This window comes from Copidosoma floridanum, unplaced genomic scaffold, assembly GCF_036245765.1.
Source record: "Copidosoma floridanum isolate Cflo_tuat_1 unplaced genomic scaffold, Cflo_Japanese_pri ptg000021l, whole genome shotgun sequence".
NCBI lineage: Eukaryota > Metazoa > Arthropoda > Insecta > Hymenoptera > Encyrtidae > Copidosoma > Copidosoma floridanum.
The window spans coordinates 7,156,793-7,174,799 of record NW_028321898.1 but is presented as its reverse complement, the minus strand read 5'-3'; the positions used below and the strand labels follow the sequence as shown (position 1 = coordinate 7,174,799).

General features: G+C 33.6%; 1 protein-coding gene across 3 annotated transcripts in view; it reads left to right on the top strand.

Annotated features, from left to right (window-relative positions):
- The first annotated feature begins 853 nt into the window (after positions 1-853).
- The window catches only part of LTV1 (LTV1 ribosome biogenesis factor), a 102,788-nt gene continuing 85,634 nt past the window's right edge, over positions 854-18,007 (top strand). For 2 of the 3 annotated variants that reach the window (XM_089594265.1, XM_089594262.1), the window contains exons 1-3: positions 854-1,707; positions 1,805-1,974; positions 16,179-16,307. In XM_089594265.1, coding sequence (XP_089450391.1) covers positions 1,140-1,707; positions 1,805-1,974; positions 16,179-16,307 — 867 coding nt within the window. In that variant the 5' untranslated portion in view covers positions 854-1,139. The remainder of the gene's footprint in view (positions 1,708-1,804; positions 1,975-16,178; positions 16,308-18,007) is intronic. The other variant, XM_089594264.1, reaches the window with a different exon arrangement.

The window sequence follows — 18,007 nt, the reverse complement described above, 5'->3', positions numbered from 1 at the left end:
TAGCCTACGAAATCTAACACTTTCGGTGAAAAAATCAGACTGCTCCATAAGACCAATGCTAAAATTTCAAACTTTCAATATGATTATTTTTCGATTTTGGCCGGCAACATGCCCTAAAATTTTAACTGTACATCCGTTTAGTCATATTTTAACATAAGTTTCAATTTGGGTGCAATGGCTCGACTTTCAAAAATGTGATGAGCCACCTTAAGGAGCTGTTCACATAGACATTTTTTGCTTAATTCAATGTGAATGTTTGTATTGAAAAGGGGGTTCCACTGTTCCGCTAAACTTAAATTGAGTGAACAGACTGAACAGACCCATACTGTGTTCTCTGTCAGTCAACATATAGTTGCGACTATAGGCTTTGTTGCCTGATGGAAAAAGAGGTATAGGTCTGTTGAGTCTGTTCACTCAATTTGAGTTTAGCGGAACAGTGGAACCCCCTTTTCAGTATGAACGTTCACATTGAATTAAGAAAAAAATGTCTATGTGAACAGCTCCTAACCTCCTAAGTAAACGTACGACCATAGAGGTATAAGAATAGAGGAGAAAAGGGGACGTGATATGCGACAGCAGAATTCGCTACGTAACGGGGCATCTGTCTTTGTCTGGCAGTTGTGTTATTGGTCGAGTCATACATGAGATTGAATCAACTGTAGGATCCAGAACGAAGAAGTAGCCAATAACGTGGCTTTGGCAACAAGGACAGATGCCCCGTTTCACTTAGTTATGCTGTCGCTGCCGCTAATGGGTTAGTATAGCGCTTTTCCCCTCTATTCTTATACCTCTATGCGTACGACCATAGAGATATAAGGATCCTTATACATCTCTATATTCGTACGACCTTCTATACATGAAGGGACGTGTTTTTATATTCTTTGCTTGAACGAAACTAATTTATTTCGCATTATAACGGATCATCACTTTTGTTTTATTTGCATATGAATCAATAGAGATTTGCACAACTCTATAACTCTTAGAAAGTTTTAATGTTGCTAATTAAAAGTTTTAATGTTGATAATGTTGTGTTGGTAATTTTTTAGTGCCTGCAGAATTATCTTAATTAACGATTCAAAATGAGCAATGTTAGTCCCGCAATATTGTAATTTTAAAGTTGATAAAACTCGTTTATTAATATGCCTCAAAATTTTCAGCTGAAAAAAAAATTTATTGACAAAAGAAATTCTGTAACTTTCCAAGTTGTCCATAGGTCTTTAAAAGATCCTTTGTCAGCTGATGAAACAGCACCACAGAGAGTGCTTGTTCCTGTGCCTGACAAGAAGTCCACAAAACAACAAATAAACGACAATTGTGATCTAAAAAACCAAAAAGAAGAACAAAAAAAATATGGTGTTTTTTTTGATGACGATTATAATTATCTTCAACATTTAAGAGATGTAACTAGGTTGCATTTAGAATGGGTTGAAGAAAAAAGCACCGCCAAACTAAGAAGTTCTATTGATGGACATAATTATAAAATAAGCTTACCTTCTTCAGCCTTTGAGAGTGGTATTGAAGAAAAAGTAGGTCTTTTTAATAAAGTATCTCCAGAATTAAACATTCAACTGGAATCTTATGATCCAGATGTCATTGCTGCCTTAGATGATGATTTTGCCTTTGATGACCCTAATAATGAGCTAGAAGATAACTTTGTTGAATTAGCTGAAAAAAAATCACTTCAAGATATTATATTAAGTAACAGAGGTACACTCATACATATGTATTTCTGTTTATTTTTTAAGAAGAAATATTGTAATTATCACTTTTTTTTTTTATTTTAATCGAACTAATTGTGTTGCAGAGTTTAATGAGGAATCATACTTACATAGCAATACTACAAATAATTTTAATGCTTTTAAGAATATTAAATATGCTGAAGATTCACAATCATGTTTTACTGCATATTCTATGAGTAGCAGTATTATAAAAAGGAATGATAAACTTAATCTTCTAGATGATACATTTGAAACAGTGAGTATAATCTTCTTTTTGTATCTATTTTGCCATTTTTTTTAAATACATGAAGTCAGTTACAGACAATCCTGCTGATGACAAAATCCACAGTGATAATGATAAATACTTTCACATAATTAATCAAAAGTAATAATTGTTATTCAAGATATGTGAAAAAAATTTTACAACATAAAGAGGCTTAAGAATTAAAACATTAATTAGTCAGAAATTAACGTTCTTAAAACTAAAATGTTGGGGAGTAAGTATATGATACAGTTTCCACATTGACGTTTAATTCGAAGGGACGAGAAAACTCCATTTCTAGAATGTTTTGTGTGTCAACCCTTCAACTTTTACTGAACAAATTTTTGTTTATTTGAGATAAAGCTGAAACTAGCAGCCCCATAGCAGCAGCGATTTTCAGCAACAATTTCTTATTTGGGTTTCGTAAAGACTAAACACCAGGCACCTTTCTAATTAAGTAAAATGAAAGAGTATCCGTCTTATTTTTTTAAGGGTACTCAAGGTAGACTTGGTTATTTTACAGTATTGCTGCTGCAATATAGGTGCTAGGTTCAGCTTAATTCACTTGAGAAAGGAACTTAACTTAACATACGAATTCTATTAACCCTTAGTTTCTTTTTTAAATTATTTGTAACATTTTAATTTCAAAAACCACTTAGTAACAATCACACAACAAATATAATTGACTTTTTTTTTACCATTTTCCCAAAACATTTTTAAGTCCAAATTTTTTAAAATACGCACAAAACAGTTAGAAGTACTTAAAAATACAGGAAAAATTAAGAATCTGGACAAATACGATTTTAGCATAAGAAACCACCTGATTAATCACCTGATTTCCGAAAGAAGGGATGAGATTAAACGCTATTTCAATCTACCTGTTTTCGAGTCTGTATCATCGACTGCAGTGATCTTAAGGTTGTATAGGACACCCTTTTTAAGCTAGAGCGCACTTTTCAAATAAAATTTTTTATTAAGTCTTCTAAATACTTAAAGATAATATTATTTATAAATCCTAAACATATAGTGAGGCTAAATCAAGAAAAAATTTTGTTTGAACAAATTGCTCAATTATTCATAACAATAGAGCCGTTTAAAAAAATCTACTCAACGCTTGTTAACTTATACGATTGCTTTCCGATTTCGATCCGAAACCTCGTAATCTCTTAAGAAATTAATTATCTACAATCATAACTATCTTTGATTGTAGAATATTCATCATTTATGTCAAAAAAATTACTCTTAGAAAAATTATCATAAACAACTATTTTTTATCAATAATAATTTTATCAAATAACCCTTTGCCCTAAGATCAACCTTTTCTTTTCCATGTCAAAGTTATTCCGCATATGCGCTTTAAAAATGAAATTATAGGGGATGAAAAGATATGCAGAAGACGTAACTTACGCATCAGGGCACACATATGCCCGTCAGCTTGGCTACTTGCCCATCACTATACTAGGACTTTCAGGATCCGGCCTCATACGCTAACTATAACCGCAGCCCTATCTTGCCCATGACCGTCTACAGAGATCAGTAGAGAGATTGCTGACGCCAATGCTACGGCGTGAGACAACTTTTTTCCACTGATCGGGGTGACCCACCGCGGCCAGCCGTCGAACCAAGGCGCACATTTTTCGAGAGTGCGAGACTCGTATCGAAGAGCATGCACCTACAAGAAGAGAAGTGGATTCGCGTGGAAATGAGCATATAGGCGCACATTTTGGCGACACGTAGAAGGGGTATACCGAATGTGTGCCTACGAGGAGAGGAGTGGAAACGTTGACTGTAGCTATATATCTGAGCGCACAGCCAAACAAGCGACGACATGAGTTTTTCTCTTTTGACTGCAACCGAGTATATGCTATATATATTTAACTTACTCTTGCTCTCTCGCTTTTGCTTGGATGTTATCTATCAATCTTACATTCGATTAAATCGTGAAACTAAATGCTCACAATTATATGCACAGAATTTGAATCAAAACATTTTTTTTTTCCGTACGTTAATACTTAATTTGAAATCTAGTATTATTTTGAAAAAATGTTCAGCTTATTTTTTTAAGGATGGCAGTTCAGCTATAACCACTGGTTAATTATTTTTCCTCATCATAACTGTTATGAACTGTAGGACAAGCTCCGGAGGTTATCGATAAACATATGTGACTTTAAGATCTCCTGCATTCGAAGTTTCGATAGCTAAGGTAGTAAGGGCTCATGCTACTAATATTCTTGTTTTGCTATCTGAGGATCAATTCCAACTGCCGGCAAATTTTTTTTTAACGTGATTCATCATTCTAGTTTATTTTCTTTCTATTTATGTTTTATTGAAATTGATAAGTAATATTGATAAACCCTTTTCTCCCTTTACATCAAAATACATTTTTTTATTACTAATTATATTAAATAATTTTATAAGCTGATAGTTATCGTTAGCATGGCCATTTTGGAATTTCATAATAATAAAATAATTTCTTAGGATATGAGTATAATTCTTACATTTAAAACTCCCAAGAAATTATTAACACAACTTATAATATAAATTATTAACACTTATAAATTTTAACAATTTAAAAACAGATCTTATAAATTATCGAAATTTATGTTCAAGCTTTAAACTTTTACTTTTTTGAAATTCATAATGTAAGTGACAAGTGGTTGTAACTACCAGGTAAAAATTTTAAGTAACGTAACAGTTAAATTGATCCATAAGATATGTTTTTCATTACTGTTCAGATTTTTGTTGCATAATTTTCAAAGGTATTAAGTTTTGATACTTACACACGCTAATTAAAAGTTTGGTCTGGAACCAACATTATGTAATTAACATTGAAATTACATATTTAATCAATACAATAAGTATATAGCTGCTATACCTAAATTTTTTTTTCAACAAAAGACGGAAAATAAATGTTTAGGGAGTTTTATGTAAGTTTTTTTGTGCCTTCGAAGATTATGATTATTGTATAGATAGATAAAAATATCGATCAGAACAGCTTAATCATTTCTTAGAAAAAAAAAAACTAAAAATTAATGAAAATTATGTAAAAGTGTTAACAATTTATATTATAAGTTGTGTTAATGATTTCTTGAGAGTTTTAAATGTAAGAATTATACTCATATCCTAAGAAATTATTTTATTATTATGAAATTCCGAAATGGCCATGCTAACGATAAGTATCAGCTTATAAAATTATTTAATATAATAAGTAATAAAAAAATGTATTTTGATGTAAAGGGAGAAAAGGGTTTATTAATATTATTTATAAATTTCAATAAAACATAAATAGAAAGAAAATAAACTAGAATGATGAATCACGTTAAAAAAAAATTTGCCGGCAGTTGGAATTGATCCTCAGATAGCAAAACAAGAATATTAGTAGCATGAGCCCTTACTACCTTAGCTATCGAAACTTCGAATGCAGGAGATCTTAAAGTCACATATGTTTATCGATAACCTCCGGAGCTTGTCCTACAGTTCATAACAGTTATGATGAGGAAAAATAATTAACCAGTGGTTATAGCTGAACTGCCATCCTTAAAAAAATAAGCTGAACATTTTTTCAAAATAATACTAGATTTCAAATTAAGTATTAACGTACGGAAAAAAAAAATGTTTCGATTCAAATTCTGTGCATATAATTGTGAGCATTTAGTCTCACGATTTAATCGAATGTAAGATTGATAGATAACATCCAAGCAAAAGTGAGAGAGCAAGAGTAAGTTAAATATATATAGCATATACTCGGATGCAGTCAAAAGAGAAAAACTCATGTCATCGCTTGCTTTGGATGTGCGCTCAGATATATAGCTACAGTCAACGTTTCCACTCCTCTCCTCGTAGGCACACATTCGGTATACCCCTTCTACGTGTCGCCAAAATGTGCGCCTATATGCTCATTTCCACGCGAATCCACTTCTCTTCTTGTAGGTGCATGCTCTTCGATACGAGTCTCGCACTCTCGAAAAATGTGCGCCTTGGTTCGACGGCTGGCCGCGGCGGGTCGCCCCGCGATCAGTGGAAAAAAGTTGTCTCACGCCGTAGCATTGGCGTCAGCAATCTCTCTACTCATCTCTGCCGTCTACGGTGCACTGTTATCGACAAAGGCTTGAAACTTGAACCAGAGATAAGTAGGGAGATTGCCAGTGCCTATGTTAAAGAGTGTGCCGATGTTTCAGCGCTGATTTGAGCGCCAATCCATCGTGGCCAGCAGAGAAACCATGCACACGTTTTCTATTGGCTGGTGGCTTGTGGGCTCGGCCCGCGGGGAGAGGTAAGGAGAGATGAGAATCCAAATAAGCTAAACCTATATGTATATGCATACAATGGGCTATATATCTATAGCTATATTTGTACACTGCTTACACGGAAAAGAGCTGCGCGTATTACTTTTCTTGCTCTTCCTCCCTGAAAGAAAGATAAGCTTTTTAAATGCAGTTGATCATTCGTTCAACTATAAAAACAAAAATATAATTGTCATGTTATTAACAATTTTTTTTCATTTTTTGAAAAACAACAAGCTCAACGCAATTAACATATTATTTTGCTTTATTAATAAACGAGCGCCTTTATTCCAATAATCCAGTGCGCTCAATTGTTCTTCACTTTTATGATAAGTGAAATTATTGAATAATAAATAAAGGCATTCACCACAACGACACAGTACGCTCAAATATTTTTTGTACTAAGTAATATTATGTACGATTATACTGAACACCTTTACCCAAACGCCCCATTGCGCTGATATCTTTATTTGGTAATTTATATTTTTTCACCATTAATACATAGCTTAACGGCAATAATACGATAAAGCTCAAATTAAATCTCAAGCTTCGAAACTTTACAATAAACATATGTAACTTTTAGTCTTACTATACCCTAAGCGCTAATAGCTCAGATGGCTAGAGCAGGAGGGTGGGATTTAGTTTTGCTGCTCCGGGTTCTAATCTCACTCGGAACAAATTTTTTTTTTTATTACAACATTACTTTGAATGTTTCATACTTTTTTTTATGATTACTTACGTATTAAGAAAGTTTTTTTTCCATTCATGGCTAAAAAAAACATTCAACGCATTAAGTAACAGCTTTTTAAGCGCAGTTAATTATTTCAATTTCATATTCTAGTTTGCATGACAACTAATGACGTTAACGAATTCTCGAATTGTTCGAAAGTATTCCAAAAATTTATAATAAACGTAAGTCATAGTAACCAAAAAAAAGAGAAAACAAACTATAAATTCGACAATCGTTTCAGGGTTATCGAACGAGGAATCCTCTGAAATTTTACAGAGCGCTCACTTATGCAATATCTCTGGACACTCACAGAGACTCATTTGCCTCCAATAACGCTTCTAATTACCGTGACATGACCCACACAACTGGCAACTATTCAATCGATTGTGGAGAAATGCTCGAAGAAATGATAAGAAAAAAAAATTCTTTTAAAAATGACCTTGTTTGTTCCGTAATATTTTCTCAGCCATCAAATTTACGTAAACTTGACTAACTTACGACTAGATTTAAGGAAAGTACCGTTCGATTTTCGTACTTCAGCTACAGGTACTTGATGATCTGAGCCGCGAAATATTCGAATAACTACATCCTTTCTCGATGAATTCCGATCAATACTATCGTCAAGAATAATTACTATATCGTTAACTTTTAGGTCTTCTCCCTTTTCATGCCACTTTTTACGAGGAATCACAGTTGGTAAAAATTTACGTGTCCGACGATGCCAGAAACTATTTGCCAAATCTAAAGACAAAATCCATTGTTTCCCTGTACAACTTGCTTAACTATCGTATTTATTTATTTTAATTTGACCGCATGAAGCTCCTAACAAAAAGTGGTTGGGTGTGAGAGCTTCTTGATCTTGCGGATAGAGAGAAACATAAGTGAGAGGACGAGGATTCACAGAATGTTCTATTTCTGCTAAGACTTCTGTGCTAGGAGCTGTTTCTTTCGTTACAACGTTTAAGGCAGATTTTATAGATCTTGTAAGTCTCTTCCAAGCTCCTTCCATATGCGGAGTAGTTGGCAGGTTAAATTTAAATTTAATTTTATTGTCAGTAGCATATAGTTTAGGCGCCAGGTAGGGTCCCATGGCCTTTTCAATTAGAACGGACCCACCAAAGTTTTTTTAATGTATTTTTGCCTGCTGAACACGATTATCGATGGTGGGTCGCGATCCGGATAAACAATTTTCTTTTATCAACAAATTTTATAAACAAATAAAAATTATTAATTTTTTTGGAAAAAAAAATTTTTTTCCTATTCTTTAGCTCATTTTGAACAAAAAAGTTTATATACACCATATGCCTAAACCCAATACTTTTCCCGTAAAAATTCGACACCTTTCAAAAAATGCGTTTTTTGCTATTTTCAATAGCTTGCTACTTAAAGCCCGATTAATATTTTTCAACTCAACACCTCTCAAATTGTGAGCCAAACATAGTATTTGGTGAATACGTAAAGACCAATTGATTTTATTTGGTTGTTCTTATCCAGCGAGCTTGACGGTCTGTGCCTTTTTAATGTGACCGTACGGCCTCGGCGCAATACAATACATTCTGGCATTAAATGTTTGTTATCTGGACAGCCATACATAGATTGTTTTTTATGTATTTTTGCCTGCTGAACATGATTATTGATGGTGGGTCGTAATATTGAAGGTGATCAATGTTTTTTTATTAACAAATTTTATAAACAAATTGCAAAAATGTAATTTTTTCTTAAAATAAAGTTTTTTCTGCTGCTCGAGCTTATTTTAAACAAAAAGTTTTGTATAATGTTCATCTGTTAAGCCCATACTATTTCCGCAAAAAAACGTGAACTGTAAAAAATTCACTTTTTCCGTTTTTCACACAGCTGCAACGTAGGGCTTTTATTATAATTTTTTACTGAAAAGTTTTTAATTCTCCAGTTCATGCAGGGGTTTAAGAATGTCTTATAGTTAATTAATTTTATTCGTTTGTTATTTTTGTTCAGTGAACTTAGCAGCTTCATGCTTTTTAATTCTAAGTAGAAAAATGCAAGACAACCCAACGTCTTCAATACTATCCCCTTCTTTCGTCTAACTTTTTGTCTTACAAAAATCGTTCGAAAACAATTTATTTGTGTTACGTATACAATAAATTAGTAAAGTAAATTGATTAATGTGTCCCTTGACTCGATAGCAAAGTACAATTTTAATTGCAATGCAATTTTTGAGACATTAAAATTTTGAATTTTCGTTGTTTTCCCGCGAAACGATGGGAAGTCCCTGTAGCGTTTCAGACTTGTTTAAACTTGTGTTTAAACAAGTGAGCGCGAGTATTTCTGCATGCAGTTTAGAGTGCAGTTCGATGCGTTCTTGTGAGTTCTCTGATAGTGTATTTTCTAGTAATGGCAAATACCAGTAACACCCCCCCCCAAAAAAAACATGTTAATATATCTAAAAACATAAGAAGATAGACCTTATCGATTTTCATGAAAATTTTGACTATATTCTAACGATAACAGAATTCAGTGTTATTTTTATATTACTATATTTTTCAGATTACTCTGAGTCAAATTTGAATGAAAGTATCACCAAGGCTGAAGAGTATTTGGTATGTGTTGTTAATAAAAATTCAAAATGCAATAGTTTTGATGAATTGCGTGTATGGTCTTATCATCATCAAAAACAGTGCTTAATTAAAGATCTACCTCCGACCTCTAATTCTATCAATTTGCACATTTTAAGAGCATATTTCGTAGTATATTATCAAATTTAATGTTTGAATGTTGATGTTAAACAATTAGATCCGAAAGAGTTTGGTTACATAGAGTGTGACGATCTCCTTATGCCACGAAAAATTGAAACTTTAATTCCACCTTACGAAGAATTATTACAACCTTGTTCTTGTAAAGTATGCAGTAGAAAAACCTGCTTATGTGTTGCAGAACAAATACCGGGCTGCACTTTTGTAATTGTAAAAAAAAAAACACATGTAAAAATAAGTACAGTGGAAAATAAAATAACAAAAATTGTGGTAACTTTGTAAGATATGTATATATGTACAAGATGCAGTATACTATAAAATAGATTCTAAACAAAGAAATGTATCGTACCATAATAAACTACGTATTATCACATTATTATACTTTAGGGTAGTCCTGTTATATTTTCTTAAATTTTATTTTGCACACATTGATAAGATCAAAAACGTTTGATTACTGGTTTATGCTAATTTGTTGACACAAGAAACTGACTACATAGCTATATACATACTACCATGAGCCCCTGTATAAACTGGATAATTAAAAACTTTTTAGTAAAAAAATATAATAAAAGCAAAAAAAAACATTATTTTTAGAAAAAATTACATTTTTGCAATTTGTTTATAAAATTTGTTAATAAAAAAACATTGATCACCTTCAATATTACGACCCACCATCAATAATCATGTTCAGCAGGCAAAAATACATAAAAAACAATCTATGTATGGCTGTCCAGATAACAAACATTTAATGCCAGAATGTATTGTATTGCGCCGAGGCCGTACGGTCACATTAAAAAGGCACAGACCGTCAAGCTCGCTGGATAAGTACAACCAAATAAAATCAATTGGTCTTTACGTATTCATCAAATACTATGTTTGGCTCACAATTTGAGAGGTGTTGAGTTGAAAAATATTAATCGGGCTTTAAGTAGCAAGCTATTGAAAATAGCAAAAAACGCATTTTTTGAAAGTTGTCGAATTTTTACGGGAAAAGTATTGGGTTTAGGCATATGGTGCATGTAAACTTTTTTGTTTAAAATGAGCTAAAGAATAGGAAAAAATTTCTTTTTTCCAAAAAAATTAATAATTTTTATTTGTTTATAAAATTTTTTGATAAAAGAAAATTGTCCATCCGGATCGCGACTCACCATCGATAAGTGTGTTCAGCAGGCAAAAATACATTAAAAAAACTTTGGTGGGTCCGTTCTAATTGAAAAGGCCACGGGACCCTACCTGGCGCCTAAACTAATACTTATCCAAACAATCTTGATCTAGTTCTTTGAAAATTTTAATCAACTTATTGTTTATACCTCTAAAATTTGTTTTATTGTTACAGTAAATGATTGACGGAGTGCCCCTCTTAGCTGCAAAACGCTTCAGAGCCATTATTGAGGAATCCGTACTTAAAGAGTGTGCGAGTTCAATATGAATCCCTACGTAAACCTACTATCCAATAGAACTGACGTAATTCGTTCAAAACGCTCCCGTGACTACCGTGATAGAATTTTTTTATAATAATTTTTTATAAGTAACTAAGTGAACATTTCTTTAGAATCAAGATCGATTAAATGGGAAGATTGATTTGTCGGACACAATTTAGAAATACGTCCTTTTGCGCATACAATATATAATATATATTATAACCCAATACCCTTTGAATTTAAAAATAAGTTAACGAATATTAAATTGCTTTTTTGATGTAAAACATTTATTGGTGCGCTTGGGGGTTCGACCCGTGCGATGGCACTATCTCTGGTTTAACTCAGCTCGGCTCAGCTCGGCTCGGCTCTCTATCTCTTTCTCCACGCGTTTACTGCTGCCCGTCTCTCGTTTGTAATGTGTACTACCCGTCTATATAGCTATGTAGAAGAGTATATAATAAGTAAATATCACATATGTATTGTACATATAGCATATACATACCTACACCCATATATTATATATGTGTAAAAAAATTTTTTTTAATTTTACAGACTCCGAGAATTGAACCCAAATCGCGTGGATGAATAGTCAGGGACCTTATTGATTGTGCTACGCAGTATGCTAATCTGATCTCTGTTCATATTACTTAGGGATACCAACCGAGAAACTTTTTAATTAGAAAATTGATCTATAATAGAGCATTTTTATATTATTCAGGGCGTTTTGATTTTGAGCCCGGAAAACTATACCACGAGATAAAGCTCATCAAAAGCTCTCGAAAAGCTTTTTACAAAATTTGGATTCGATGGATAATTAACGAGATATTGTTGATTTAATAATCGATCAATTCCTCCAACCACAGAGCACTTAGCCTGAGGAGGAGGGGCCTAAACATTGTGGAGGGGCGACTACGTTTAGCTAAACTCTTTTACGGAGAAGGTGGTAATAGGTATGCCAGGAGACAAGGTTGCCGACTGCAGAGATTTGATCAGTTACCGTACCAGCGCAAAATACAAATAGCAAGGCCGAAGTATTTTAACCGGAGATCTGATTTTTGAGAAATGATTACGCACGTCCACTACGCTTATTCAGTGCATATTTTTTCTCAGTAAATTTCACAGAGAAACAATTCAATTCAAATTTTTTTGAACATGCATCGCCTGATAAAAAAAACCAGAATGTGAGAAGGTCTTATGCGTTGAGCTCGAATACTCAGTAAAACTCTTGATCTTTTAACGTTGAACAACTTGGAGATAAAATTTTAATTTTTTGTATACTGTAGAAGAAGCTCATTTCACGCATTTACTTGGTCAAATTTTTTTATTTTATCAAACTTTTTAGTCTGATTTACGAAAGTAAAAAAAAAAAAAATAACAAATGAAATTACGATTAAGCAAGATATGTGCGTTTATGGGGTATACCTCTCTAACGTGTAAGATTTTACTAAAAAAGGATCAGTATTTAATCCATACAAGGCTTTATCGTCTGAGAAATAACAGCTAGATCTAGAAACTAGAGAAAATCTCACGCTTTCAGCGCGATGGCTCAGCGCGAATCAGAATGCTTATTTTTCCATCTACGTGTCGATAGGTTTTGAACCTCTTGGTCCCTGGAGTACCACATGACTATTTGAAAAAAAAAAGAAAATTCCGCGCATCGAGCTTGTTCATTTATCAAAAATCTTCTAAATCTAGAGCTTTTATTATCTAATTTTAAAACATAACTATTCTTATGCCCTCCAACGTCATAAGCACTAAAAGTTCAATTAGGCGGAAAGGTCCCAACATGGTGAGAGTAATTGACTAGCAGAAGCCCCAATTTTTATTTTTATTTCCTTTTTTTTTTTTTTTTATCTAAGGAAAAAAATTTACAAAATTTTAAAACTATTTTAAGATAAAAAAAAAGTGTAAAAAAAGAAGAAGCCCATTTCACGCTATTAGTTGGTCAAATTTTATGCATTTTGTCAAACTTTATCGTCTAAAAAAGGATTAGTATTTAATCCATACAAAGCTCTATCGTCTAAAAAATTACAAGTAAATTTAGAAACGCAAGAAAATCTCACGCGTTAAGCGCGATTGCTCAGCGTGAATGATTATGCTTGTTTTTCAATCTGCGTGTCGATAGGTCTTGAACCTCTTGGTCACTGTTATTCTTATAAGATTTTTTTCCCATCACACTTTTCCCAGGCTTCGGACTGGCAGTATATTAATCAATATATCTGGCGTGTTTAAAAAAAAAACTAATTTCATTGCTGGTTCTACAGGACTCTTTGACTGCCTCATTTTTTATCTACTCTAAAAGCTGCAACAGGTTGTAAAAAATCATATTAATGGACTGCAAAATAGTTAAAATAACATTTCCAATTTTTTTATACCTTTACAACAACAGTTCGATGTGTCCTCCGTAGTTTTCGACAACTAAATTAGCTCTTCGAACAATATTGTTGACAGATCTTTGGGCCATTCCTCTCTCTCGCACCTCATCGAATGCCTGGACTACTCTCTGCCTGCAATCCTCAGAGTCTACAGGTTCAGTTTTGTACACTGATTCCTTGACGCAGCCCCACAGAAAATAGTCGAGCGGGTTCAGGTCGAGGGAACGAGCTGGCCACGCTATTGGACCTCCTCGACCTATCCACCTCTCCGGGAAGGTATCGTTCTGGTACCTCGTGACATTACGTGTAAAATGGGCTGGGGCTCCATCATGCTGGTAGATGAGTCTCAGTCGTGTCGCAAGTGGGACGTCCTCTAAAAGCCTAGGCAACTGATTTTTTTCAAAATCGAGATACGCTGCACCGTTCAGCTGAGGAGGCAAAAATACGGGACCAATCTACAAATACAGTGAATCGGAAAGTCAGTATCAAAACGTAAATTGATCCTAATCAGATTTCTAAACGTCCTCTCAAAAACATTAAGACAACAGCATTTTCTATCAGCAAAGAGTAAAGTAAAGTACAGGAATGCAGAGTATGTGTCTGAGACTGAGGACAAAAAGTTCATGGTAGCTTCAAGTCGTATAGAGCAGCAAAAACAATGTACAAAGTATTCCATAATTGTCGGCAGCAGTGATAAAGACCATCAACGCCAGCTATTCAGAAAGTACAGTTATTATGATGATGTGGACGCAGATTATATTGATGATATTATTAAAAAATAAATAAAAGTAATAAAAACAATAAAAACAGTAAAACGATTTCAGCAACGGGAACGAGAATGACACACACGCCTCGCTGCACAAGTTTGACAACTTTGGTGACGGTGACAGGATGACACGCATCTTTAAAATACGTTTATCATTTTCTTCCTTTACACATATAACAAATGCATTAACGTTTGCATTACGTTTATCATTTTATGACTCCACACTTAAAGTAAATACAAACACATTAAAGTTTATTCATGTCATGCATACATTTATTATGTCACCTAAACATAATAAAAATATATGTATGCATTACGTTTATCATTTTCTTACTTTGCGCACATAACAAAAATATACGTGTGTATTTCGTTTTTCATCTTATTATTCTACACGTTAAATAAATATAAACCTACTCACTCGAAGAAGATGATTACAATTGATGTTACCATGATGGCAATGGTGATGAAGTCTTCGAATAGAACATCAGCAATCAAGAGCGGTACCAACGACATCAGTAGAAGTACAACACGCGTGTACTTGATGACACGACGACGACGATGGTGATGCTGTCTTTGACTAGAGCAGCAGCAATCGAGAGCAACGTTGACACCAAAAGCAGTACAACAACACGCGTGCACTCGATCACTTGATGGAACCCGCGACACTGATAGTGATGCGTCTTCGACTAGAGCAACAGTAGTCCAGAACGATGGTGACGACACCTCAGAGTGGCGCTGTTGACATCAGCAGCCGTACAACAATACGCGCTCGTAAACACTCCTGTGCGCTGACTGTGACATCACCTATATGTTGTTTACTGCTACTGTGCAGTAATATGCGCAGTAAAGAGTAGGGTGCTAGGTGAGAGTTAGAAGGGACTTTTAATTCGTTGTGCGCAGTAGTCAAACTGAGTTCCACTGATTTCAAAGTCCCATAGCTATCTTACTGCAGTGGTAGGCACACATTCTGTTTACATACCCTTTCCACGTGTCCAAAATGTGCGCCTAGATGCCCATTTCCACGCAAATTCACACCTCTCTTCGTAACAGGCTTTTTATACTATGCTTTTCAAATGAAAAACGAATGTGTGCTCAGTTCAGCAGCTTAGCTACGACAGGGTGCTTACATCAGTGGAAAAAAGTGAGCATGCCTCGTAACATTGCAGTCAGCAATCTCCCTAGTAATCTCTACTTTGCACCCTCAGATCTCGTGTTCTATGATGTTGCTACTTTGTATTTAACCTCCTGTGAAATATGCCTTATGTTATGTCATTAATTTTTGAAGATTCTTTGAGTCCTTGTTTTAATTTTCTAATGTATCTCGCTTAACCTTATTCCATCCTTTATATTTTTCTCCATAAATGGATAACATTTTATATTTTTACCAGCTTCGTTCTGTAAGGCTAAAATTCAATTTACGACGTCAAGTACAAATGCTGCGGTTTGGTTTGTTGCTTCTAGGTTAAACTTTGTGTTCTTGTGATTTCCTTGCGTCCACGGACAAAAACTACTTTGGCACACTGTAGGGCATAAAGAATGTCCATAGACGTACATTTTCACTTTTTTTCGGAAAGAAAAAAAATATATGTAAGTTTGACTGAAGCGTACATTAAGAATATTTATTTTAGGTGCTTAAGTTCGTACTTTGCGTTTTAGTGACGTACTGAGTACTACCTGGATTTAATGCGCAAATTATACTTTTCTTATAAAAAACCATTAGCCATACGATTACAATATTAGCTGTTATGTTTTACATGATTCAATTTCACATTGTACATTTTTTTTATCATTTTCGTTTTCAATTTACATCTTGACAACTCATTTTAAAGTTAAAGTTACACTGTTATTAATTTTAATATCAATGTATGTATTATAATTAGTTTATTATTTACAGGTTTATGCAGACTATAGTGAGGAAGATATTGGAGCATTAAACTGTGATCATATTGAGGGACATTTATGTGTCAATTCTGATCTGCTACTTGGATGTACAGAAGAATACAGAAAACTAAAAAATGGAGATGTAAGTATTTATATCAATTTTTTGACTTCAAAAACTATTGTGTAAGAACTAAAATGCTTGGTATGTTTGCTAGAAAAATTTGCTACAATAATCATTTCTTCCTCTTATTCTCATAACGCAAGAGCGTATGTTCACATCGTAGACCTGATCCTGATCTTTACAGACTATTCGTAACCTAAAACTGAGTGTCAATACTGTGCTTATTCTGAATACTTTCTGTAGATGCTCTTGACTGCACTGCTCATATTACTATCCTCCCTCCTTAGAAAATCTTTTTTTCTTATACTCTTTGTTTATTGCGTACTGCTATTGGCAAGATAACCATGTATAATGCGTCATTGATATCGTACTTAATGTGTTACGAGTGGTGATATGAGATAATTTAAGAGTTATTTGCTGCAAGTTAGTTATGTTGTAAATACAATATTTTATTTTTATCACCTCCGAAAAAAAAACAGTTGGCATTATGTAATTTTACACCAGCGGTTGCGCCAGCCACACTAAGGCTTCTGTAGCTTCTGAAACAGAAACAAAAATTTTTCTTTCAAGTAAAACGTTTTTGTTTTTGGTACATAGCAAGTATATCTCAATACAGCTTATAACACATGCACAAGCTGGTTATAATTAAATAAAGTGACACAACATTTTACAGCAATTCAGGGTATTTAGAGAAATGTGAGTCCCCAGTCCTTGTACGTATAAAATTGCTTTTTTTAAAAAGCTGTCTGAATTAATTAGCGTAAATACCTATTTTTTGTTCGGGGTTGACGCTCGAAGTTCGTAAAATGCTGAGCCTTTCTAGAAAATACAAATATGCAGGCCCTTCCTGCCTATAGCATAATAAAATTATATCTATTATTCTCTATTTGCCCAAGAATTGAATAAATCAACTTAATAGTTATAAATAAAGAGAAAAACTTTTTTCCAATCCAATTATGACATTGATGTGTACTAATTTGTGCATACATATTTTTATATTACATGTTATAAGTACGTGTAATGTTATACATTTTATGGTTTGACATGAATCACAAAGAAAAATTATAGTAGTTCTGGAGTTTACACCAACTTTTACTACGGTACGTATTTAGATCATACACAAACATTAACTACGTATATATATACGGGACATGGCAGTAATAAGACAGAGTCATGATACAGCTCAATCCTTTCAGTACTAAGATAATATAATTAACAAAAATAAGTGACTGTAGTCAAATTTATTATTAAGTTTAATGAAGCCTACCCACAAAAAGTTGCGTTGAAACATTGATAAAATAATTTTACAAAACTAAATTGTAGGTTTTACTTCATGAAAGTAATAGTAACACTAGTGATCCAACAGCCTTTTACTTGTATCATACATTTTGTCGAAATTTTATGAAGCTTACACTGACGACCACTAGATAGCATATAACAGCTCACGGATGTACTGGCGATGTTATAAATATTTTTTTTCTTTGCCAATATAACTTTTTTTTTGTCACAAGGCAAGTGATTCTTGACATGGTTCTCAAGACACATTCGCTACCTGATAGTCATTAAGCAAAGTGGGACAAAATTCTTTAAAAACTGTATAATAGACAAAATATGCATGTTCATCAATACCTTACTTGGATGACAATTTTTTGAGGGATCTATTTTTCTCTGTTTCGGTTAGAGTAAAATATCCCATACATCGTAGAGTTTTTTTTGCATTT